Raw genomic sequence first — 27102 nt, 5'->3', positions numbered from 1 at the left:
GCTGAGAAAGTCGGACTCCGAAACACCAACAGTTTTCGCAGCTGTTTTCACAGCGTGAGCCTGTGTCCTTTCCGTGTTTACGAAAACACACTTTATCCTGTTCTATTATGACTAAACTCCTGCAGATTGTCCGCTTCAGAGAAATATTGCCCCGTGACCTGGCAGAAGTCCCCGCCGGCGATAACCCCATCCCTGCCGGGGGCCCCGGCTAATCGCACCTCCCCACCCTGCCTGCCTTCCCCCCGCCTTCCCAAAGCCTCCTACAAAACCCGCCCTGTGCAACCATGACATCTGTATTTGCTATTTAACGGAGTTATTCTTAACAGCAGCTCGCTTTCAATATCTCCTTACAGTTTTACTGGAGTATGAAGGTTGTTGCAGCTTTCTGTGGTTATTTTGCATTAACTCAGAACTGTTTCTGTAAACACGTGGACTGGAAATACACGGTTACAAACTCACGTCTGTGCAAAGCTGTGACCGGATTTGCAAAAATGTGTGGAAAAAAAGATGAAAATTTTAAAGATTCCTTTATTGCTGCTCAAAATTAATCATCTATACATGAAAATTATGAAAACTTTAAAAATGGCACATTAACATATATATAAAGAAGAAGTGCATAACAATGATATAAATACTAAGTCTCTACCAAGATCTAAAATATAATTGCAGGCTCATTTTTCTGAGAGATGAAAGCGGCAATTTTTCAGAAATTTAGTTCTGTCTGTGCCTCAAAGATACCAAGGTGGGTTTTTTTTTGTCCTGCTACATTGTTCTTACTAATTAGGAAAATTCCTTTTTTTTTCATAATGTCTTTAGTAATAATACAATTGCTTCTTGTAGAATTACGTCAATAACAAGATATTTCAACCTCGATGACTAGGTAGTACTAAAATACGGATATGGTACAGTAATTCAGGTTATTGCAGGTATAATGAGAAATTTTCTCCTGACTTTTTCAAATTTTAACTCTTTTTTGGCTAAGGTTGTGTTGTTATGGTAGAGGCCTACTGAATTTTTTGCAACCACTGCCCTGAGCCTTGTGACTGTGAGCCCAGTATGAGGCAATTTATTTTGAAAGTAAATCTGAAGACAGTCTGCTCATTTAAACTGGTTTTTTTGAAGACTTTGTGTACATCTTTTAAGTGTTAGTTTACTCCCTCAAGAGCAAATGAGGGAGACAGACAATAAATGTAAGCAGTTCTCAGGGCTTGTCACTGAACTTAGATTTTCTGGTGGGTTTTCAGTCTTCTAGGTGCCCATTTTAGCTATCCCCTCTTCATGTGAGCTAGCAGTATGGTGATCACTAGTATTTTAATTTGACTCTTGTATTTTATGCTGCTATTTGGTTTACTTTTGTTGTGATAGATATATCAAACAATGCATCAGTCCAGGTTTTGCATGAAGCAGCAATCAGCCAGTCTCAGGTTGGCATTAAATGGCTGTGTGGGCTGGATTCCTGAAACCACCTGAGAAGCGTGCTGGGGCCTAGATATTTAAAACATATTTATGTATAGCTTTGCTGAGTGTGACAAGACTTATATGAACTAAATGACTAAGCGGCGCTTCAGAAGTGGCATAGATGCTGCCAGGTCTCAAGATGTAGTGTGACAGCATGCAAAGATACCCAAATTAGAGGCAAACAAGGTCATAAGTAGAAAACAAGTGAGCTCTGGAACTGAATTAACCCACCAGCCTACCCTGGCTAATTGGCCCTGCTGAGAGCGAGTGTGCTCATTAGTCTGGGTGCAGCATCATCCTCATACCAGCTTCAAGACCGAAGCTACTATTTTTGACAGGCAGATCGCTGTGATATGTAGACGTAGTAATTTGCACAGAGGCTCCTGACGTGGCATGGCACGGTGGGAAGGAACGGCACCACAGGCCCCTGTTGGCTTTGGGTGACATTGAGGCTCCTCAATGCCCACATTGCCTCAGACAGCCGAGACATGCCTTGGTGGCAAGGTACGCCAGCCCCAGCGGGGCCAACACCTGTTGCTGGCAGATCCTGAGCTGATAAACTCCACCAAGGCTGCTTGGCTTGGCTCCAGCCCTGACTGCAGAATATCCAGGCAGCAGCAGGAGAGATGTGGGGCAAGGTAGTGGTGGCAGACATCAGGGAGAGGCTCATGGCGAAGAGGCAGCAGGAAAGTGTAGAGGAGGGAGTGAAGACAGACAGGTGATAGCAATGGAGCCTGGGTTTAAAAAGCCAAATTTTGGAGGCCTTTCAGAGAAATGAAGACCCGTTGGTTAACCTCCAGGAGTGTCTGGTGGATTCATTGCAGGGACTAGCAGGCTTCGTCTTCTCTGTTTATCAAAAGCCTAATCAAAACCAAGATTAGGTTCTTTTGAAAATCCATCCATGCTGCACTGGGATGGGGTATGCTGCTCAGCACAAAAATATGCTTTGATAATTCATCTAATCAGATGAAGGAAGGCAGAAGGCAGTGAAAGCTGGGAGATAAAAGGGAAAAGCAAGTCTGCCCAGGGGTAGGACTAATCTGACAGCCCATCAGTCCATCTTTAAGCTGGGAGGAAAGGCTGTACTCTTAAGGCTATCCTGGTAGGATAGCCAAAGACAGTGTCACACGATTGGGGGCTGATTGTCACCCTGCTTTGCAGCTCTGCCTCTCCATTGCATACTTTTTCAAGTAAGTTATTCCTTCTAAACGACATCCTAATACATCAGTAAACAATGTTGGAAACTTTTCAACATCATTTTATCCTGTTGTGGAAGCACATCGTAACCATCCCACTGCTATTAACACATACTAATTTCATAGAATGGTTTGGGTTGGAAGGGACCTCAAAGATCATCTAGTTCCAACCGCTCTGCCATGGCAGGGACACCTCCCACTAGACCGGGTTGCTCAAGGCTCCATCCAACCTGGTCTTGAACACTGCCAGGGATGGAGCAGCCACAGCTTCCTTAGGCAACCTGTTCCAGTGTCTCACCACCCTCAGGGTGAAGAACTTCTTCCTTATCTCTAGTCTAAACCTGCCCTCTCCCAGCTTCCAACCATTACCCCTCGTCCTGTCGCTGCAGGCGCTTGTAAAAAGTCCTTCACCAGCCTTCTTGTAGGCCCCCTTCAGGTACTGGAAGGCTGCTATAAGGTCTCCCCGGCGCCTTCTCTTTTCCAGGCTGAACAAGTCCAACTCTCTCAGCCTGTCCTTGTAGGAAAGGTGTTCCAACCCTCTGACCATCTTGGTAGCCCTCCTCTGGACTCACTGCAACAGCTCCATATCTTTCTTGTGTTGGGGGCTCCAGAGCTGGACACAGTATTCCAGGTGGGGTCTCATGAGGGCAGAGCAGAGGGGCAGAATCACCTCCCTCAACCTGCTGGCCACGCTTCCTTTTATGCAGCCCTGGATATGGTTGGCTTTTTGGGCTGCAAGCGCACACTGTTGGCTCATGTTCATCCTCTCATCCACCAGCACGCCCATGTCCCTCTCCCCAGGACTGCTCTCAATCCACTCATTGCCCAGCCTGTAGCTGTGCTTGAGATCACCTCGACCCAGGTGCAGGACCTTGTACTTGACCTTGTTAAACTTCATGAAGGTGGCCTGGGCCCACCTCAAGCCTGTCCAGGTCCCTCTGGGTGGCATCCCTTCCCTCCAGCGTGATGACCTCACCACAAAACTTGGTGTTATCAGCAGACTTACTGAGAGTGCACTTGATGCCACTGTCGATGTCACCGACAAAGGTGTTAAATAGCACCCATCCCAGTACCAGTCCCTGAGAAACACCACTTGTCACTGGTGTCCACTCAGACATCGAGCCATTGATCGCAACTCTTTGAGTATGATCTTCCAGCCAATTTCTAATCCACCAAGTGGTCCATCTGTCAAATCCATGTCTTTCCAATTTGGAGACCAGAATGTCACACAGGACAATGTCAAAGTCTTTGTGCAAGTCCAGATAGATGACATCAGTTGCTCTTCCCTTGTCAGTTGATGCTGTAACTCCATTATAAAAGGCCACCAGATTCATCAGGCAGGATTTTCCCTTGGTGAAGCCGTGTTGGTTGCCACCAAACACATCCACAATTTCCATGTGCCATAGCAGAGCCTTCAGGAGGATCTGCTCCATGATCTTGCCAGGCACAGAGGAGAGACTGACCGGCCTGTAGTTGCCCGGGTCTTCCTTTTTTCCTTTTTTGAAAAGGAGGGTGATGTTTCCCCTTTTCCAGTCAGTGGGCACTTCACCAGACTGCCATGACTTCTCAAATATGATGGAAAGTGGCCTAGCAACTTGGTCTGATAGACCTGTGGATGGATCTCATCAGGTCCCATGGACTTGTAATACACCTTCAGGTTCTTTCGATAGTCACAAACCTGCTCTTCACCTACAGTAGGTGGATCATCCTTCTCCCAGTCCCTGCCTTCGACTTCTGCAACTTAGACAGTGCGGCTAGAGCCCTTGCTGATGAAGACTGAGGCAAAGAAGTCATTGAGAACCTCAGCCTTCTCCATATCTCTCGTGACCAGTTCTCCTTTTTCCTTCTGGAGAGGGCCCACAGCTTCCCTAGTCTTCCTTTTATCACTGACATACCTATAAAAGTTTTTCTTGTTACCCTTTTATTTGGGGCTCCTTAGACTATGGCAACTTTGTACTTCTTCATAGAGAACTCTTGCACTTTTTAATATCCTCTTGTTCGTGGTATCAGGCGAAAATTTGTGTTATTTTTGCGTGTTAACTGTGTTCTTCACTCCTCTGAACTCCTCTTGAATTTCACTATGATGATGATTGTTTGGTCTCTTGTATGCTGATGTTTAAATTTGGGTTGCATCCATGACCACAATGATCCTCTGATGTACAATTCAGGTGACAACAGACTTGTTAGAAAGAATAAGTTGTTAGTATGGCTCCAGCATGGCCTCTTGCTCTCATGGAAAATTGGGTTGTTAACTGTAAATTAGATTATTCCAATTTCACCGTAATCCTACAGTACCTGGTTTTATGTCATTCGATTTTGCTTGCTACTGCATCAGTTTCTTGTTTTGGGGTGTTTCTTTTTTTTGGTTGCATGCGTGTGCACATTGCATGCAGAAGGTGCAATGGTAGTGACTATTCTGCAGAAAAGATGCTGGTGTGTGTTGGTGAGACAAATACTGAGATGATTTTTAGAAGGATTGAAGTTAGTATGTGTCCACAGCTAAATTCACTTGAGCTCAAGTGCAGTATACAGATAGGCAACACTTTCACTCTGGCCTTCGTGTTCAGAGAATTGTCTGGACAGCAGGTATGCAGCAGGAGGCAAACCACAGTGGAAACCGTGATGCTGGTCAGCTACCTGTTCTTTTTAGCTTCTTAGAGCACAGGTGGAGGTTTTTTTCATCTGAAAATTATGGGATTAATATAGATTCCTTGGCTTCATATTTCACCCAGCAAGAGAGTAATATATTTACCTTGAAAGAAGAAAAGATATTTGTTGTGAAAAAAAACTTACTGGAGAATCCTGGAATAAGAAAAATCTTACTTCTTGTTCTGTTATTAAAAATAATAAAGCATGGGCTCCTTTCCCTGCTCTGTCCCTAAAAAATGGGTTCAGTTCTGACTTGAAGAGACTAGATTTAAGCAGAGCTTTCTCAGCTAATTGGTTCAGGTACCAGCAAAGGAATTTCCTAAGTCTTGAATGATTTTAGAATTGAATGGGTAATTTATATTGCTTGTGCATGACTGATTTGCACTTTTGTTTAGCTCTGACATTTTAAATAAACTTTTTTGGACAGTATGATCAATTGAAGAGCCATCAGCCATCAGGCTTTTAAAAAGTCCTCCTCCAATGGAGCTACATCACAACTGTTTTCCCAAAATGGAAAACTCAAACTTTTCAACCAAAAGGGAGCAAGTGTTGGATGTCTCAAAGATTGTCTGCTTTCACAGCTTTGGAAAACTTAGGCGGGAGGACATATGAAAATGAGCACCCCTTGCAGAAAGCCAGATTACACTGTGAAAAAAAAGTGTGAGTGAGTACCAGGGAACTCACACGAGGGAGGAGAGAGCTGCAGGAAATGCTTCAGTCACTGCCTGCACCTTATCACACACATAATAATCCAACCCGGCACACAAAGCCCTCTAAAATCAGCCCTCGCATGTTCTGTCATCCAAAATTATTTTTTTGTAAGACATGCCTTGATTCTTGCTCACAGGCCAATGAAGCTGAAGTGTCCTTTGGAGCACAGATGTGTTACTCAGCCGTATTCTGCACGCACACGTTGAGTACCTGCTCTGCGAGGCAGGCAGGAGTGATTACAGGCTGCTCGGGGACCGGCAGCCTGCTGTGCAAACACAGCACGTCTCCTGCATTTTCAGCCCTGTCTCCCCCTCCCTCATCATATTTTTCCCTGGGGTTGCAGCACTACCAGTGTCAGTTAAACCCAAATATTTTCTAGCTACAGAAAAATTATTTTGGAGCTCCAGATGACACTGTAAGCAAACTGATTAATTTCTTTCCACAGTGGCTGGCCAGCAGTTCGCTGTTGAGAGAGAAAATTTCAGGCAGCAACTCCTCTTTTTAATCTGCAGTGCAGCTTCAAGAATTGAACTCTTCTCTTTCTGTCCTGCACTGAAGACATTCCCCCTCAGCTCCTGATCTCCCTCTTCCTGGCAGCAGCAGAAGCCATCGCTGTGCTTGTTGGGATCTCTGCCCCTACTCTGGCCCCCAGATAAGAGCATGCAGGGGATGCAACACATTTCCAGCACTTTTCAGACAATATTAAAAGGTGGTGATTTGGATTCTAGTGGATTAACCTCAGCCTGTAAGCAATATAGAGTTTGGGTGCAGTTACCTGGGCAAGGGCCACAGACACCTTGAGTTCTGGGTTATAGTATTGTGCAAGCTTGTCCCAGATATTACTTTGCCAATATGAAGGATAACCTGTGTTTCTTCATCAGGATACCCTTTGGCACACACACAGTGCTGCTAATTCAGAATATCTCAATGGCTGTGATTGGCCCTGGAGCTGCTTTAAGAAGCTTCTGAGCCCTTGTGCAAATTGTAGTCTTGTCCCTTTGATTTCTTTATTTCTACAGTCTGCTTCCGGGGAAATAAATACCAGTGAGGGCCACAGCGGGACATATACAGACCTCTTTCCCCTCCCTTGAAGAAAGAGCTTCTTGGTTAAGAAGAAAATACAGCAGAAATCCCACAGGACTGGGGACCTGGGAAGTCATCTCGTCCGTGGCCCCATTACCCATCAAATGCAATGGTCCTGCTAATCTGTGCACCTCCATTTCTCTATCCCTGCAAGACCAGTCTTGAAAAAAGCAAGCGTATGTGTGTGTTTCAGGGCAGAGGTAGGGCAATATGAAAAACCCCAGAAGCTTTAGATGGGAGAAGGGATGGTCAAATGAATTGCTAGACTGGAGGAGAGAGGGAAACCCAGAAAAGCAGCAGTTGATTCACACGTAAATCAGCAGAGACCGCTATCACCCGGCCAGATTACTGAATTATCTACCCTGAACCTGGACAGTTTCCAAATTCTACATTGCAGATTCAGCTTAACTAATTAAATGTGTTTCAAAGGCTTTGCTTCTCTGCATGCCTCCCTGCAGTTATTTTGCAAAAAATGTAGGAAAAAGAGGCAGATACCTTTCACACCATGAATCCCGATTCTGCTGTACTTGGGAGTGCTGTATAACCACCGGCCAATAGTTAGTTAATAAACACCCTTATTAAATAGAATAGTCAAGATTATATTCAAGGCAAGATATTTGTCATCTGTGTTTGAGACTTGGCTGCAGATGTCATGTAAGGCTGCAGTTATTTCTGGTTACTCCTTTCAGGGAACAGCTCCATGTCCTCTAAAGCCAGGCAGCAGCACCCAAAGGCGACATGTACCTAGAAATTGTCTTAGCTTCTTTCTCATACACCAACCCCTCAACAGAAGATATCATCTGAATAGCTTCAGTCAAAACAGCTTTAACAACAGGTCACAACAGCATGTATAGATTCTGTAGGGGTCTTACAGCTTGAGTAAATGCTCTCACCTGCCTTGGGCCATGCTCAGAAGCATGTTGGAGTGGGAGCCCATGCACTATGGGGAATGCAGGAAATTTTTGACTTATCCAAGTGACAGTCCTTTTCCCAGGGTAGGAAGGGCTTGGCAGACTTCTGTCCTGCATTAGCCAGCTGAGGCTGCAAGCTGTATAAGGGTTTGCTCCTTGATGTATCTTCAGCAAAGCCCATGGATGTCCCCTGAACATCTCCTGTGACTCCACCAGCAGCAACCTGTGCAAAGCTCCTCGTTTGCACTTCTACATTGCCCCTTCACAGGCCCTCCAGAAATTGGGCTGGTACAGTGTCTTCTGAGGAAAGAAATATTCCACAGTTATGTCCTGACAGGGCAAGAAGTACGGTCTTTAAATATGAAAGCAGATTTATTACATGAGAAAAATGCAGGGTGCATTTTGTCAGTATGTTTTTAATACTTTCTGATTCGTAGGGAAAATATTTCATTACAGCAGCAGTTGCCAAGTCAACTGCTGCGTCCCAGCCATCCTTGTGCAGGGCGCAGCATGTCACCTGGATGTGGGCACAGAGGCTGAGGGGAATGATAGCTTTTTTTAGTCACATATCACCAGTTTTAATATAGTCCAGGATTCCAGTGTTTATTTACAGGCTGTTTTATGACCCCCATGTCATTACTCTGGATTTACTCCAGTTTTTAGTAGACAAGAGCTCACATGTTTCGCTATTTTGTAATTCTCAACCAAAAGGTCTGAAAAGGCACTGAAGGTGGACTCCCAAATGACTGCGGCATAGCCTGTGCATACCAGTGTTGAGGAAAGTCTGGTTGCCCCATTGCCTCAGAAAGAAATCCTGGTCATTTGGTCACTGTGTCCACTCTCAGGTTTCAGGATGTATTCACCAGGATTTCTGGTACAACCTCAAGGTGAAGTGCTTAAGGACTTTTTAAAGCTCATGCCGTAACAGAAAAGCTTGGCTGGTATATCTATACCAGTTAATCTTTGAGTTGCAAGTTACAGCAGTAGGGACAGGTATTTGCTGTATTTTATTGTCTGCCTTCTTATATATGACCTTGTCCTCATACTCAGAGCAGAAATTCTACCTCTAACTCTTCTATATATCAGCCTGAAACAGTCTTTTAAAAATTTATGTTCTACTTTCTGTTACCACAACCCGGCTCTGCAAGAAGAAACCTCTTCCATTCCTTTGTTTCACGTCAAAGGGACGTGACTACAGGGTGTAAGTCCTGGGCCCTCCTGGGAACTCCCCAGGTAACCAGCTTTAGGAGATGTTTCAGGAGTTTACCTGATTAGGGTACTACTGTGATGCTACCAGTAAGCCATTCCCCCACCATCCTGAAGCGTCGGTCTGCAAAACCCAGCATCTATAAGCATGAGTATATAATTCTTCTCCCTCTTACATAGAGGGGGAGAATTAAATTACTTCTCCTTTTGCTTTGGAAAAAAAAAAAGTCAGACTGTTTTCTTAAACTCAATAATAAAAAAAGCACTAAGAATGAGGAACATCAAATCTGGTCTCCTCAATTTCTCTGAAAATTTCCTATGCATGAACCGGGAGAATAAACTGAGAATTTGTTTTTATCTAACTTCTTTTAGCATTTAAGTTTGCACAGTATGTATTGCTCTGTAGTGAATGTACTTGCTTATTACTGGGTATCTCCTTTCCCCCCACATAATATAGAAAGCAATACTATAAGCAGCGAAAGCATAGCACAACCCAGTTGTATCTGCTACTGGAGAAAAAGAGTTATCCTTGTCCCTAGAGCACAAGGTTTATCCTAGGGCTGGGATAAGTGGGCTTCAGAGAGCCCTGTGAGAGAAGAAACGTACAGAAAACATCTTTTGGGCTGTATCAGTATCAGAACTGCTAGTACCCAAGTTTGTTTAATATTCTGTTCTTTTGTTTTGTTTTTTTTTTAAATGAGCAAAGATTTTTATTTCCTTTTTTTGTAAATCAGACAAATAGGGAGATTGTAGATAATGGGCTCCATTTAGGAAAATAATCAGCTATTACTCAAAGCAGGCATGATTATGCACTCTTCCAGCAGCTATCTGTTTGGAAAAACAAAAAAGTGTGTGCAAGTGCATATGCCACAAAAGCATGAGTGGGGAGTCTGGGAATTAGGGCAAGAAGTGAAGAAGACCATGAATGCTTGGCCTTTCTAGCTGTAACAGTCACTTCAGGTCCTAGTTTCTCATTAATTGACAAAAGGGAAGGGAGCTTGAGGAAAAAGTTGAAGTATCCAATCAAGGTGTTGAGGGGCACAGCATCCAAAGAAGTCCTCTGTTCTATAGTGGTGGGGCACCTTCTAGTTTGGGCTGGGAAAGAAACAGTGGGTTGACCCCACATGGGATGGCTGAGCAGAGAGTACGGTTGCTGAACAGGGAAGAGATTCTTCCCCTTTCTGATTAATTTTAGCGTTTTGCTCCGAATATTAGAAAGTACATTTGCAACAGATGTTTCATGGGGAGAAACCTCTTTAATCCCTTCCTTCAGGCTAAATAGCTTTACAAAATCCTCCCCAGGGCTTTGACAACCCAGTAAAAATAACAGCTGAGCTACAGATGATCACTAATCTTGCTGTATGTGTTCGATCACAAAATGGACGGCCAGTAATTTCTCACATGTAAGGGTTTTTTTTGCTTAGATATGATGTAAGTTGCACTTTTAAAATCTCCTGATACAAATTAAGAAATTATGAGATTGACTATGTGCTTGGGTCATCAAACGTCAACCGCTTTGAATAACAGCAAGGTGAATATAGGATCTACTGTGATAAATTACTTCAGGGCTGGCAGAAGACTGAGTTAATGTGATTGAACAAGCAAAATATTACTCCATCAGAGTCGAAAAAAATTTACTTCTATGTCCCAAATTATATATTCATATTGGAATCTAATTTGAATGAATGCCTCAATCACTGGAAGCAACAAGGCCAGAGTTAGACCAACACTGAGCAGTTTGGAAAATCCCAGCTCTGAAAACTGGCAAAAGACATCTAAGCAACTAGAGACATATAATGAGAGATATTATTAACATTTTTCACTTATCTTGCCATACTGCCTGGAGGCCTAGGTCAGGAATTTGAACCTCCTTTGGGCTGGGCAGCATGCGTAAATTAGAGCAGACTTGTTTAAATTAATACAAAATACTGTGTTTAGAGACTGTTACATATTAAGAAATATGGTTTCTTTGTGCCTCCATCTATGCCTCTGCCATTCAGAATTAGTAACATGTTAAATAGCAATGTTTTAGATGCAAAATCACAGCAGCGCACTGTCTGCCAAGAGCCAGGTACAGATTAAACCACTGGCTTTAGGCTCTGCAGCTTCTGGAGTCATACGGCTACACCAGCATCTAAATTGTTTCTAAACTTAGACTATTTTTAAAAAGGAAGTTCAGCTTTGCCTTTTATTGCATTGAGCTTTGCTGCTCTATGTAGGTCAGTGACCAGCCTGTTGGAGCAAATAGTCGTTGACCTTGCAGAAGCCAGTCTGGAAAGAAACTGAAGGCTCAAGATTTTGTTGGAGGGGTCTTGCTAAGTGGAGCCAAAACCTTTTGGCACACTATTAATTATAATTTTAATTCCTGGGCTTTTAGAAGGCCAAAGCCAGAGATGTGTCTGCTAACATTGCCTGTCTTTTGCAGAATCTCACACTTATCTTGAGGCCCCCTCTTAGTCCATATGTCCTGAAGTGTTTCCTTTCAAGATTTTCCGGGGTGGACTGGGAAGACAGAATCCACTCCTGTCCAGTGCATCAAGCTAGAACTGATTGCAGGACAACTGACTGCAGGCCACTGCCTTCAGTCCTTCGGCTCCTGGTTGTGCATAGCACTTCTTCACCTATGGCCTATGGAAAGTAATACATTTGGTTTTGTTTGCACAACAATTAAGGGGTTTGGTCCTTCCTGCACAGAAAGTGTAACTGCTGTCTTGGTTTGACACCCTGAAATGTGATCCTCCCCATCCCCACCTCATCCCCACACTCTCTAGAAGAGTTTGTTTTGGTTTTTTTCACACCATCTTCTGCTGTCTTCCTGGGTGCTGCAGTGCTTCCTAGCCCAGCTGCAGACTGTTCCTGGGGCAAAGGCAGATAAGCCCTAGATAGCACATAGGAGAGCATAGAGGGGAGAAAAAGGGTACCAGGTGTCCTGGAGGAGAGGAGATGATGACAAGGGTGAGGCAGAATCTCTTTGGGGAAGGAGAGGGGCAAAGGGCATTGGCAATTCAGATGTTTGAGGGACAAAAGCAAAGCTAAAATGATTTTGCTAAGTACTGCAATGCTTCTCAGAAGGTCAGGCACATCAGTGCAAGGTAGACATACTCTATAGATATAGATACTTGCAGCATCCATCACAATGGAATATTGAGACTGAGGCACTATCGCCAGCAGAGGAGGACATGAGAAAGGATCTAAAAGAAAAGTAGACATGGTCTCTGTGTCTTACCTCAAGGTGGTGCAACACAAAAGCACTTCCTTATCATAGAATTACAAAGTGGTTTGGGTTGGTAGGGACCTTAAAGATCACCCAGTTCCAACCCCCTGCCATGGGCAGGGACACGTTCCGCTAGACCAGGTTGCTCAAAGCCCCATCCAACCTGGCCTTGAACACTGCCAGGGAGGGGGCAGCCACAGCTTCTCTGGGCAACCTGTGCCAGTGTCTCACCACCCCCACAGTGAAGAATTTCTTCCTAATATCTAATCCAAATCTCCTCTCTTTCAGTTTGAAACCGTTACCCCTTGTCCTATCACTACACTCACTGATAGAGCGTCCCTCATTCATCCAGTCATTCGCAATTTCAGCTCTAAATATGCACATAGAAATCAATTTGTATTCTTTTATGCTGCTTCTCCCCCTGTCTTATGTTTTCTTTTCCTCTGTAAGCCAAATCTATTGTTCTCACTTGGGATCTGGAGCTGATGGCTTGTTTGCTTTCATTGTCAAGTATTGCTTTCTGTTTCACTGCTGTTATCCTTCACTTGTACTTTGAAACAAAGGCACTGTGTAAATAGAGAACAAATGATATCCTATAACAAAGCATCTAAGGTTCTTTTGTGTGTTATCATGAATTGTCTTCTATTACCCCATATTCTTGACCAATTGTGAAACTTTGTACTCTTTGCTATCAACTGGAATTGGGGACCCAGAACTTTTTTCAAATCTCTTTGAGGGCTTTTCCAAGCAAGAATCTTAATCCCCATGTCTTTCTGCCAAGGTCCACATCTTGTTTGATGACTATATATCAGCATTCCTGTAGCTGGGCAGGAGGCAGGCCACTGCTTCTGGTCCCCAAGTGTAGCTGACATTTGATGCTGTTTGAAAAGACCGTGTGGTTGTAAAGCGTGACCATACCAGGTCCGTATGTTCTCCTTTTCTTCTTAGGTTCTTTCCTAGCTGTGCTTCAATACTACATATATTTTCTAAGATTAAAAAAAAAATAATTTCAAGGGGAGGTGTGTATTTATTGCAAAACAGCTAAACCTATTAGCTCTCCCCAGGCAGTGCAAAAACCAATTTTCTGCTTTACTTTTACAATGATATATGAAGCCTAAAGCTTTTAAAAAAATTGTAAAAGAAATACAGTAATAGGACAGTAAATATATTAATAATTGATTTATATGTGTTTGAAGACGATTCTTTCGAAGGACAGGTGGACGTAAAAAAAGGCAGAGATCATGCCACCAGTTGCAGAGCCCGGCAGCTAGTAGCCACTGCTAAAACCTTTGGCTTAAAGAAGACCTCCTCAAGTTGCAGAGAAGTCTGTGGATGGGACAGCATGAAGCACTGCAGCACTGCTGAGTCTCAGTTCAGGCATGGGGCCGGTTCATAGCAGGCTCCGGACATCATGTTGCAAGACAGCAGCCTTTTTTCAGCATGTCTTGTACTGCTCTGTATGAGATGGCTCTGCCTGCACTGATTCCTTCTACAGAAAGCATTTCCAAGCACATGTACTGCATGTTTTAATTTCTGAGAGGCAAAGTATTAAAGTGGCTAAAATGGTGCTTTCCAATAGTAGAAACCTATGTAAAGCTACCTCCTCTTCCTATCGTCTTGTCCAGACTCTCAAAGCCTTCTCTGTGAGGTGGGTGGTTGGGGTGATATTTGTCTTCCCTTCCCATTCAGGGGTTAGCAGCCTCGCTCAGTACTTTCTGAAGCACACAGTTATCACTACCTGCATGCTCTTGTCAGCAACCGCATTCCTGATACCCCAGACAACTGATGCAGAGATCCCTTGGATCACTCTAAAAAACCTTCCCCAGCTTTCCTGAGTACACGAAACTCTCCTGTGGAAGAGAACTTAATCCAAAAGCAGGATTGCAGGAGGAGGTCAAAGTGGACCCTGGACTTGCTTGGTGGAGTGAAGCACCACACATTATCCCAAAGGAATTATTAAACAGATATTTAAAGCTTGTGAACTGTCTCTTGAAGAGCCATCCTTTTCTAATTGAAAGTATCAGGAAAATAAAATTATTTGTCATTCTGCTTTCATTAGCACTGAGCTCTGCAGAGGACAGGCTACCCATAGAGAGATCTTTAGCTCACGCTTCTGTAGACAATATCCCACAGAAAGAAAGTTAACATTGCTTCGTTTTTATTGCTCTAAGCCTGGGGGGACTGCAAAACCAAACCTAAAGCACAGCTTTGTTTTATCTGAACCCTGCTGCAAACCAGTCCATTAATAAAGTAATTGGGCATAGCCTGAGCAAATTGGAAGCAAACATTGCTTATATTCAGCTCCTAATGTGCCCATTCTCTGAGGGCTGAAAGACCGAGCTGCCATGCAGCAGTGCGAGACTCGCTAGAAAGGACTACGTTGTGCTGGCTGAACTGTGAGCCAAAATAGCAGCCTCCTCTGTCAAGAGGACAGTTCTTTTGCTTGATTTTGGGGGACTTAGCAGGAGAGAAAAGCTTTGGCTTCTTATTTACAAAATAAACCACAGAGCAGCTTTCCACTGAAAGGCTCCTTCATATTCGGGCAGGAAGAAAACAGGAAGGAAAAGAAGGAGAAAAACATGGAAAGCGTGGATAAACAAGGATACAGCTCAATGTCAGCTGGGGGAAAGTGTCCCTTCCTGCAGGTCTGCCTCACACCGCTGTGCTGCCTTGGCCTTATCCCGCCCTTTGTCACCTTCCCTGCCTCTCCAGCTCTCAGAGCTGAGGCGATGCGCCTGCAGAGTCTGTTGGCACGGGCAGGCTGTCAGCGAGGGTCTGCTGCTGCCTCGTGACGTGGGAAAGCCAACAGAGTCTTCCTATCAGAAGATCGGTAGGGCAGTATCTGGGTTTGCAGAAACTGCACTTATTCCTGCCAAAACCAGACTAAAATCATCCTGCCTCTGAGATGATGGCTGGGAGCAGTGCCAGCCTAAGGAGCGTGTGGCTTTCAGCATCCTTGTGAATTTGGAGTGTGAGGTGGCACATGGCTGGGCACCCAGCTCCGTGTTCACACCACGTATTCAGCAGTAGCGAAGTCAAGCAGCAGCCCCAAGTTAGCTCTGGAAGATGCTTTCCAGCACCCTAAACCTGCAGCTCTGGGCTTTCTCTTTCTCCCAGCCCCAGGCAAGGCACACGTCTTTGCTTCTGACAACAGAGCCCTCAGAGACAAACCTAGCATCACCCCTGATTTACTTGGGATTTGTTATTTACTTCAGGTCCTTTCCAGCTCCCCTACAGCTGCAGCTCTGGGCTTTCTCTTTCTCTCACCTGTTTCATTTGGGAAGTCAGTTGTTTTGTCAGCCAGGGAGGAAGAAGATGTTTTGTCATGAGAGATTAAATATTCTTTTCAGACATCCCTCTTAGTACCTGCAGAAAGAGCAGCAGAGGGCACAGGGTCTTTGACCTTTTACCTATTCTGCAGGTTTTACTGCTCAGCTTTTTAAACCTATTAACATGACACTGACTGATAGGAAATCTCATGGAGAGTATGGGGAGACTGAACTAGCTGAGGTCAGCACAGGTGAGGAAGTTCATTCAAAAACACAAAATTGACTTTTGTGATGTATTGGTGGCTTCCAGAACACCTTCATCCAAAACTACTTGGTCAAAGTGTCACAGACTTAAATTACAGAGTAGGTTTGGAAATGAGGACAAAGAAGGGAGCTACAATCAGTGTAACAAGGATTTCATGGTGCTAAGGGAAAATAAATATTTGAACATTAAAATGCTTCCAAAGCAAACCCACAATCCTGGGATTTCAAGCTTTCATCAGATTTAAACCCTTTCAGGTAGCAAGGCTAAAACTGTGGCAGTGACCTGCAGGTTGCTCCAGTCTCTCTGCGCCTGTACTTACATCCTGGAGAGGAAGTTCCTGGCTCTCACAGCACATCTCTGCTCAGCTTTCTTATCCATTTCTTTTCAGGAACCTTTTGTTCTTTCTGAATGCAAGAGTCAATAGCTACCTAATACTTTAGAGACCTACTTCTGCCTGTCATAAAACAAAAGAAAATGTTATTGGCAGTTGCATCTAAATAGAAATCTGTAAGATCACGAGGAAAAAAAAATCAGTACATTAATTTAGATATAATGGAAAGGTTTACTAGGCAAAATCAAACCTATTTATAGAGTATTCTGGTGCCTAGTCCAGCAGCATAATGTGGTGTATGCACCTATTGATCACCTGCTGGAGAGCAGCAGAGCTGTGCCCTTAAAAAATGAAGTTTTCTCTCCCTTCAGACAATAAGCAGCTTCCAGAATGGAGCTGTGACCCAGAGCTTTTCAGATTGGCATAGGAGTAAAAAAAAAATTATTAACTAGAAATGAAAAAGAAAGGAATGAGTCTGGGAAAGAAAATGGCCTGAAAAAGCTGTACAAAAGGCATAGTCAATTAGCTGCTGGAATGACTAATTTCCAGGTGGGTGGATCTGAGCAGACTGCAGAAACCTGTGTTAAGCCCCAAGGCTCTGCTCCCGGCACATGGGAAAGGTATCTCAGAAAGGGACCCAAAACCATGAGTCCTTCTGTTGGGGAACTGCATGCACTCAGGCAGCAGGTGAAGTCCCGGAGGACACCAGGCAAGCTCTGAACGTCACCTGGGCTGCAGCCGTGAACCCCCTTTAGCAAAACAGAGATCTCCATCCTTCCTTCCACGTATCTGAGCAGGAATCAGCTCCCCCCCCCCCCCCCCCCCCCCCATTTAAGAGCTTTTCCTAAGCTCTGCTGAGTGGTTATGGTGGGGGGGACTTGACAGTAGGACTTGCACTCTGCTGCTAGTGGGCTGAGCATCACTTGCCATCTTACACCGTTTTACAGGGCAGGAGGAGGAGACACTTGCTCAGGGAAGAGGATGAGGGTAAGGAGGAGGAGACGCTCCCTTTCCTCCTCTGCTGAGACCTTTTCAGCCTCTTGCAGACAACATGGTCCAAGAGAGGACTGAAGCAGCAACCATAGCTCTACTGTTCAATGGCTTGAGAACTCACCTGGCAAAAAGTATCTTTTCATTTATGCTGGCTGTGTGTTTTGTATTAAATAGTTATTGACTAAAATACAAAATCTGCCCTTATAGTGTATCTGGGACACAGACACCTGCACTGCCAGCTGTACACTCCATTTACCAGACTACAGAGATGTGCTGCTTCTAATGTGCCGTTTTTCAGGCCTGCTCAGCCTCCCTTGTCTCTGACACAACGGAGGGAGCAGGTGGCAGGTACCCTGGGCCTCCTGCTACCCTGGCTCCTGCTATTTAATACACTCAGCTGGTGTTTGTGGGTTTCAGCTGAGGAAAGGTTTGAACACAATTTCCCAGCTCCTACAGGAGTGTTTCACACTGAGACTGTCACCTGAAAGGTAGGTAACGTCTCTGCCTCCTTGACCCACCTTTTATAAGTAAACCAGCAGCTAAAATGTGTTTTGTAAAGAGCTTGATCTTGGCACTGTAGATCAAGTGTTGAAGGTGCGCATTGCTAGTGTGGGATGCTCGGAGGGCTTGGGGAGAGAAATGTCCTGTTCCCAACTCCAAACCGGGTTTACTGAGGAGATAAACACTATGCTTGACTGGGTGAATTGTTTTTTCCATGAGCCCTAGTGAACTTGAAGGTAAAATAATGAGGAACCTTCCCAAGTAAAACCATAACATAAGTGACGGCAAGTGATTTCAGGGTTAGGTAACATTGTGCCTATTTTCTCATGTATATACACTCAGAAATAAGATTTCAATTTGTCACTTTAAAACCTGAGGAGCCTTGACAGTGCCCCACCAAATTTCAAAATGGCAACTATAGATACTGGAGTTTCTTAACCTATAGAAGGTATCTGCTGTTAATACAAATTTTTATTTTTTCTGCATAAGATAACAAAAATACCTATTGGCTGTTTTGCTGCTTAGCTGACTTTCTGACCTCTGCCTTTAAGCCTTGCCTAATTTGAAACTCATTACGGATTATCGTATCACATATCGCGATTTGCTGATAATATATTTTCCCATATCTTTTATTTTCTGTTTTCATAACTAAGTCGAACATGCACTGTCCACAACTGTTAGCTAGTATTTGATGAGCTGCTCTTTATGTCGTCTTTTTATTTCTCTTCCAGCTGCCTTTACCGTTTCTTAAACTATTTCATCCTATATAACACATTTAGGCCTAAGAGCTGAGGTTAAATGGTAGGTATAAAACCAGGTCTAGCATCTCTGCAGCTTGAACCTTGAATGACAGAAGTTTACCCAGGGAAGGAAATACACAGTATATTCTTGGTAAACTGGGTTCATAGTGAAGATTAATAATACTGGGGAAGAAAATTAATGGATTGAAAGATATTAAAGTGACTCTGCTGAAATGCTTTTAGGTTAAATAATATATTCGGAAAAGTCACTTTTGTTCTGTGGTAAGGTGGGAGCTATGTGTTAATTTCTTTTGTTCCTGGATCATTTTCTCTCGGAGGTGTCATCAGTTGAATTTTCAGTACTACATTGAAATGAATATTCATCACTGAGTTACAGCTTTTGAAAGATCTGTAGGGAAGAAGGAAAAAAAACCAAACCCAAACCCCTTTTCTTCTCCCTCTTTCTGCAGCTCTGAACATGCGCAGCTCCCTCTGGTTAGCAGAGCAGCCCGCAGCATCCGTGTGCTCCTGGGCATGGCCTTTCAGCTCTCCAGGTGTCCCCACAGGTACTGGTGGGACCACGGCTCCTAATGGGAGCTCAACACAAGCGTAAGAGTTTGCAGGGTTGGGGCCTAGAGGAACAGTGAGAAAAATAACATCCTGCTTGTCTCATAGCATGCTTGAGCTGGTGGCAAGAGGGGTAGCTCAGGTACTCCTTCATGGACATGGGGGGTGCTGGAGCTCATTACAGTTGAGCTGTACATTTTGGGAGGTGGTGCAGTTACAAAGCAGCTTCAGGCTGCTGTGAGAAGAACTGCAGATAAGCAGAGCAAACCAAGTCTTCAAGTGCCCTACAAGCACAGGAAAAACCTGCACAATATCGGGAAAATGGGCAAAATGGCATTAGAGAGCGAGCGAAATACGGTGGCTATAGGACGCCGGGGGCAACAAGTTTAGGAAATATGAGTGAACTGTGGGGTATGTTACAGCTCTCACTGCGGAATAGCGTGGGTTTAAAAGTCCAATAGATAAAATGGAGTAATAGGGTGAATCTCTTGGCTGACAAGACAGGAGCTTTCAACCAACATTCTCTTTAAGAGATGTGTTTTAAAACCAATCTCAAGGGGATGAAGAATGATAAATTGCATAAGAGGTTAAAAACAAGGGGAAACTCTTTCACAAGGGTGAGACTGGGATGGTGCAGCTAAACCCTATCGAGAGCCCAAGGGATGGAGCCTCTGCATGGCTCTCAGCTCCTGCTGCTTCCACTGCAACCAGTGAAATGCTTTCGATGGGACAAACATGTTTGTTTAGAAATAAAATTACCATGTTGTTAGGAACACTTCTGATTTTTTTTTAATCTTAACACAAATTCTTTACATTCTGTCTCAATGATACATGGAATTTTGGGCTCAGTGGGTAGTAAAAAGGCTGCATTTAGTGCCACACAGTGGTAAAAGAAATAATTTCAGTGAAGACGGATCACAGGAAACCTTTTAGATGCTAATACTAAACTTGGAAAAGGAAAAATACACTTAAAAAAATTAGGATACACCAATCATCTGGTGGCAGGTATCACCTGAATTCCCTTGCCTGAGGATGGTTTATAGCACTAGCTAGCTAGATACACAATATAAGAAATTTACCTCTGAAATTTATAATTGACTTCTTTTGCAATACGGAGAATGCTTTGCTCATTTGTAGCCTTGACAAAATAGCGAGGGATGTGATACTGGAATCTGCCAGCCCTTGCAGATGATGAGCTGCACAGCAGCCATTAGGCTGGGACATACTGGATGAGAGCTGTAAAGATACCTCAAACAATTGAAATTATATGGAGTAGTCTCTGAAAAAAAAGGCTAATTTGGGATCCTTGGGTTAGGAAGAATTTTGCACATTTTCATGATTAGTAGTTTTCTTGCTCAGGCAATGCAGAGAAGTGTTACTGTTGCCAATAAAGGAAGTGATGTTGGCTCTGCAAGTGTGATATATGTAATGCGATTCACCTCCAGCCACCCAGGAACTCAGCAACCCTCTGAGTGTTGTTCAGCCTGACTGTGTGCCGCAAGGATTTGGGGACAAGAAGGCAGGCCCCTGTTCAAAATGGTCAGCTGCAAGAGCTCCGTCTGTAGCAGTGCTGGAATGGGGAACAAACCCCTGCTGTCCCTTTCGGCGCACACACATATGCATGCTCCATCTTTTTCAAGCGATCTCTTGCACACAGAGATAATAATTTATGAAGGCTGTTAGAGAAAGAGGGATAACTGATCGTTAGTTTCATGTTGTATGTCCATGCTAAGCTGGGAATCTGTTCTCAGCAAGGTGCCAGGGAGAAGGCATGAACGTGGGCCACGCGCGCTACTTTTTCGGTCACATGTCAAGTATGGTCTCTGTCCGATTTAACCGTGACCCCAGGCTAACAGCACCCGTTGCAGTGCTGTTTGCAGCCGCACCAGTGGCTGCTTCCACTCGTAGCAGTCGCGGCTTTACCCCTTTTTGGGTGTGGGAACGCCTCTGCATGTGTCTGTGCCGGGTACGGTGCTGGTGTGTGTGGCAGCCACGCATAGTGTGAGGGGGACGGGAGACTCTGAGGTCTTACCGGGGTTGGAAGGCTCTGGTGGGGACAGCGCCATGCTCACCAAGGGCAGCACGGCCCCTGGATCGCAGTTGCTTGACCTGACCCAACAGTGCTGGGGCAGAGAAGAGCGTAGTCTTTCCCAAAGCAGCCAGCCGCCACCTCCATTAAAGTGTGTTGGGACACCGCGCCCTTTGTATTAGGAATAAAGTTTTAAGTGGTGTTTAGTCCGTACAGCCAAACTGAGGAACCGATGGTGACTAGATGAAAGGACACTGTGAGGGTTAAAACAGGCTGAAATAATCTAAGAAGCCCAAACTTTTCCCAGTGGGTTCCCCAAAAGATGAATACACGTAAACCTATGTATGCTTGTACACACTTTTGAATGGGTTGAACCTGCGGTTTAACTTCAGACTCAGGAAACAGTGCAATGAAGTTCTTGCTCTGGCTCCTGATATGTGACTGTGATGAGTTAGCTCAATTGTAGCAGGCTTCAGCAAGAAGAGGAAAATGTTTTTGCAGTTAAAGCAGTGCTCTGCACCTACAGAGCTCTTGTTCCTACGTTTGCTGCGCTGCATGATCTCCCGGGGCCTCCAGCTGGAGCTGGAGCCCGGTACTGACACGCTGTGCAGCTGCAAAGGGAGTTGCGGCACCTCTACCTGCACAGCACCTTTGCAGTAGGAGAGGGAATGACTTCGCTCTTGGCGTAAGATAGGAATGGCACCAAACAGGACCGTTCTGAAGAAAAAGGAACTAGAATTGATGGTTTGGCAGTTTGCACTGGGATGCTCACCTGCAAAGGGCTTCAAAATACAGATTAGTTCCATCTTGCTCCAGCTGAAGAGTCACAGCTGATGTCTGTTGCCTGCTCCACTGAAAGCGCACTCTTCCACCTCTCTGCACAAATATTTTTCAGGTAAAGAAGCAATAATTGCTGCCATTAGTCTTGCTTCAGGCAAAAATATTATGGCATGCTATTTGGGGGGTATTTAAATTTATTTAAAATAAAACTTTTATAGTATACAACCCTACCTGCATTGCCAATGGTAGAGTAATATAATTATATTGTTACAAAAACCTTATTGTGCTATAGAAATCCGTATGATCTGGGTGAGATGCTTCACCAGCACATAAAACTGCACAGAGTGCTCCATGCTGCAAAAAAAAAAAAGTGTTTGTGTTCGTCGTTTTTTTTTTAACCAAGATGGAGCCTTACATGGCAGCCCTGCAACAACCGCGCAGCTGTGGGTACCAAACAGGCTCAAAGGCGGCCCTGGTGAGATTGGTCCCAATACAGCCGTGGTGGCACATGCGTGGATTCAGGCTGCAGCCTCTGTCAGCTGAGGCTCAGTGGGCTGCATCCCAGAGATGCAGCTAATTCTTGGCTCCAGCAGCATTTACCCTTGTGCAGCCTCTGCACTGGGGTGAATATTGAGCCTTTTGGCTAAGAATGTAGTTTTAAAAAGCAGAGAAAGAGAGAAACTACTTGATATGAGTTAGTGGGAGCTGTTAAACCCAGGCTCTTCCACAAAGGAGCAGAAATTAACATTCACGACAGGGAATTAGGCACAGTAGGGTTTATTTTTACAGCCCAGCATGCTTGTAAACTGCATGGTGGTCCATGGAAGAAGTGAAGGGATCCATACCACTAGCATATGGAGCACAGGCAAAGACAGATTCTGTGAGCAGTTTGACAATTATTTGGCTGCTTTCTGCTCAAAGTACTGGTGACAGCAGCGAGTCAGGGCTGCCACGAAGATGACATATTCTTTAAAGTCCACGTGGGAATCGCCATTTTCATCCAGGTTCTTGAAGACTTTATCAATAGCATTCTTGTCCTTCCCTGACTGCAAAAGAGAAAGAGGTTGAGGTGAGAGGCGGCATGAACCCTAACGCAGCAGCATCGATACCTACACCCCGAACAAGGGCACTGGTGGGGCTCACCTCACCGATGTGTGTGTTGGGGGCTCCTGGGGAGCGTGAGGCTGATGCCAGCTTGGACACACTGTACCTTTCTGGGGGATACTGTGACCAAGTTGTCTGGGAGCTGGGGGTGTAATGGCTCCTGCACACAGCTCTGCCCAGAATGTTTTCTGCTAGGGAGACCTTTCTTTTTTTTTTTTTTTTTTTTTTCCCCCTCCTCTTATCTTGTTTTGTGCATTGTATCTCTGAGTACCAAGCCATGAGTTCCTTTGCATCGTGTTTGGCCAAAACAACGACTCAGCACCCAGCACGAGACGTGGGACTGCGGGGGGCAGCTGTACCTCTGCCTGCCCGTCTCACTGGGAGCCCCACATCTCCTCCTCCGGCTGCCCGAAAAGCACAACCTTCCTACGGGCACTCGTGCCACCGCTGGCCACAGGCCCAGGCTGGGGGCTCTCGGTGACAGCGGGACCAAGCGCGAGTCCCAGCATCCTCACGGCACGGGCGCAGACCCACATCTTCCCACCCTCTGCACGGAGGCAGCGAGCACATCAACCCCCCTGCCACGAAATCATGTGCCCCACACATCACTCCACCCGAGAGCTGCGGTCCTGCAGCGGCACGGAGAGGCATGTTTTCTGCATTTAAACCAACATGTACCGTGATTAAAGCTGTGTAAGGCAGAGCCCCCTGGGCATTGCCCAGCTGAACCAAACGCTGTGTGTTCCTCGTCCGCGCCCTTGGAAAGGCTCGCCTGGAGCTCGGGCAGTTGGCGGTTTTGCAAAATGATGCTTTCCTGGGGCAAATGTCAAATTTAAGCTTCATTAAACACCGCCGCCCCAGCAAAGAGGCAAAGAGCCTCAAAAGTGCTCCGAGTGCTCCCGCGGGCCTTGGTGCCCGGCACAGGCTGCTCGCAGGGGCTGGTGTCCAGGAAGGCACCTCCTGGCGCCAGTGCGCTGCTGAGCTTCAGTCACGGCAGCGGACAGTATCAGAAAAAATATATTTCTTTCAAAGTGGTTATGGATTGCCTGGACCAGCGCGTCTCAAGGCTGATTTTAAGCAAGACACCACCCAAGTAAAAAGAGATTTATTTTTTCTTAATTTTGTCAAAACAAGAAAAAAAGAAAGAAAGTGGGGTTTTGGGTTTTGTTGGGGTTTTTTTTGTTGCTGTTGTGGGTTTTTTTTGTTTGTTTTTTTTTTCCTAAAGTAGCTTACGGAGGGGCTTTTTGGCTTGAGTCCTGGCACCGATGATCTCGTGATTTTAGAAAATGCAGTTTTAAAAATAAACAGGGGATGGCAGTAGAGACCTATATAATACAGGAAACAACCGCGTGGATTTTCTTGAAGCTAAACAAAAAATGAATCTGACGTTATACTAGAAAGGAGTATCTCAACTTGTGGAAGATTTCCACAAATTTAAAATAATTACTACATTAATTGAAATCTGACGGCAATTCTTGATCATGATCTAATTAACTAAATTTCTCATTCTATAATTTCATGTTTCACTTTAAATATATGCACCTGTAAAATCAATAAAAATTGAACCAGATGAATGTGACTGGAAGGTTTTATTGCTTTTCACTTTGCAAATTACAATCAGTTTTAATTTTATAAGTGAAATTTTTAAATTATTTAGTGAAATGTATGAACTGGTTTTAGCCTGAATTACTTCTGAAATGCAGATATGGGAATTATTTTTCATAACTGAGTCCAATCCTTCAGTCCTGTGATACGGATTTATTTCTGCTTCTAATTGATTCAAGACCTTTCCAGGTAGTTGTGAGCTGTGTCAGCTATAACCAATCCTAAGACCAGAAATACACATGAGTATTTAAAAGACTCTTTCCCAAAACATTCCTGCAAATAAAAAATATGGATGTAAATGTCAGGAAAATGCAGGTAAAACTTTTTTTCTGAAGTCAGCCTTATGATCTCAGTTTCTTTCTTGCAGCTATTAGTCTGCAAGACAGGAAGGACATTGTTGGTTTAAATTTATTTCAAGTACTGGCATAAAATGTTATTTTATGCCTTTTTTTTTTTTTCTTCTAGAATAGGTAAAATGGGAAAGGGAGATGGAGACTAGAACATAAGAGGACGTTCAGCTAATCATCTTCCTGGAAAAATCCAGTTTTTACACCAGTTTCAGGAATTAAGTAGAGCCAGTAGGAGGAGCTGTGGGGAACTGGAAAAGGTCGTGCCTGGCCAGTAAACGTAGTCAGGAACGACCTTTGGGCATCATCCCATTTGGTAGCTATCTAGTGCAGCGGCTTCCCAACTTTATTTAGTCCAAATGTCAAGTTTCTGGGGATTTCCATGGCCCCGTATAATTGTGGTTCTGTTGTTGGTTTTGTTTTTCTTTACGTGGAAGCGCTAGTGGTACCACACAGCTCCGTGATCAGGAACAGGTCGCTTCCTATGGCGCTGCTGGGTCACAACCAGTGGTCTGTTTTACACATTTTTTTCAGAGACATTTTCATCTGCCCCCCCCCCCCCCCCCCCCCCCCCCCCCCCCGAGCCCTCCAGGTTATTATTCTGAATATTGCATCTGTGTTTCATTTGTGAGTCATAAATCCAGCAGGCATGGATTTCACATGGAGATTTCCTATAGCTTGCATGGAAAGACACTAAATTGTATCAAGTACCCTGGCTGCAGTGCCTGAAATAGCTAAAAAATTGAATTATGTTGGATACAAAAAGTGGTAGCCACACTAGAAACATTTGGTTCTAGGCTTTTGCAATTAATAATACAGTTAGATAACTATCACTCCTGTGTGGAAAGAACAAGACATTTTAAAGTGTTTTCTGGATTTTTAGTGAAGGGAAGCAAATAAAAAACAATTGAAAATGAAAAGTATTTTGTCTCCCAGCAGCTAAATCTTTTACTATAATACGTTAAGCATTTTGAGTACCTACTAGGAGAAATTATATATATATATAAAAGTGTAGTTAAATGCACCTGATGATTACATACAAATCTATATTGTAAACCACGTTTTCAGGTCTTTCTTTTACTATCAAATACAAATGCAAACCCGCTTGCTCTGAGTTCATCTGTAGTTCTTGTTTACGGCCCATTTTGATGAGCATACTGAGTACGTAGTATAAATACCTAGAGAAAGCAAGTGTACAAATATTTAGAGAGATTCCCCATCTGCAATCAAGATCTTCAACTGCCAACAACATAACTACCTTCACAGCCGTTGTGACACGACATGAGCTGATAAACCAGGGATAAACAGAAGTAGGTGAATTCTGAGGATGAAACCAAATCTATTTCAAAGACATTGTCCTGATAACTCCAGTGATGAATTTAGTAAACAGGGAATGGCCTTGAATACTAGAATCAGTTTTACACAGTATGTGCAAAGTCTTTTTTTATTTAAATTTTTCTACAAACCGTTGCATATTTCCAGATGTAATTTCCCCCATAATGTACTAAACCCCGTGTCTGTAGGCAGCCCTTGCACCCACTAAACAGAAAGGATGCCGCACTGTTCTCTTACCGAGAGGAAGTTGGGGAGCTCTTTTTCCAGGAGAGTCTTTAGCTCTGCTTTGGTGAGGGTTTGCCTGTTGCCGTCGGTCTTTGCATACTTGTCAAAGACAGCAATGGTCAGGCCCATCGCAGTTTCCAGCTGAGACATGTTGCTGCTGGAGTCTGGCTTTCTTCTGAACAGGAACAGCCTCAGGGCTCTCTTGGAGGACAGAGACCGGTCTTATTCCAGGGTTCTTTATGCAACTGTCCCATCCAATCAATGGTCACACACCAGAGGGACAGTTATCCCTTGGCAAACATCCGTATCTGAGCACTGCTTGGAGTACACGCCTCTGTGCTGACAGCTATTCAAAACTCAAGCTTTATCACCCTGGTGTGGCCAGTACAACCAGTTGCTCACCAGCAGAAACCAGCCTCTCCTTCAAGACACACAGTGTGACTAACGAATGAAAATCAGATTTTGATACTGTCTGTTTGCTCAAGAATCAGATTTGTTCCTTCAGATATGCCCAGCTGAGCAGAGGGGCGAGAGCCCAGATTCGGCAGAGGATGTGCTAGCCTGCTCAGGAGGAAGGGGAGCA

At 44.4% G+C, this 27102-nt stretch overlaps 1 protein-coding gene across 1 annotated transcript; it reads right to left on the bottom strand.

Annotated features, from left to right (window-relative positions):
* Positions 1-22799: 22799 nt before the first annotated feature.
* S100P (S100 calcium binding protein P) lies at positions 22800-26669 on the bottom strand. The gene is made up of 2 exons (XM_086464589.1): positions 26532-26669; positions 22800-22949 (listed from the first exon to the last, which is right to left on the bottom strand). The coding sequence occupies exons 1-2, from the start codon at positions 26667-26669 to the stop codon at positions 22800-22802; spliced, it is 288 nt and encodes a 95-aa protein (XP_086320715.1).
* Positions 26670-27102: the final 433 nt, after the last annotated feature.

This window comes from Leptosomus discolor, chromosome 4 (genome assembly GCF_034619465.1).
Source record: "Leptosomus discolor isolate bLepDis1 chromosome 4, bLepDis1.hap2, whole genome shotgun sequence".
Lineage (NCBI taxonomy): Eukaryota > Metazoa > Chordata > Aves > Leptosomiformes > Leptosomidae > Leptosomus > Leptosomus discolor.
This window is presented reverse-complemented; position numbering and strand designations above follow the sequence as displayed.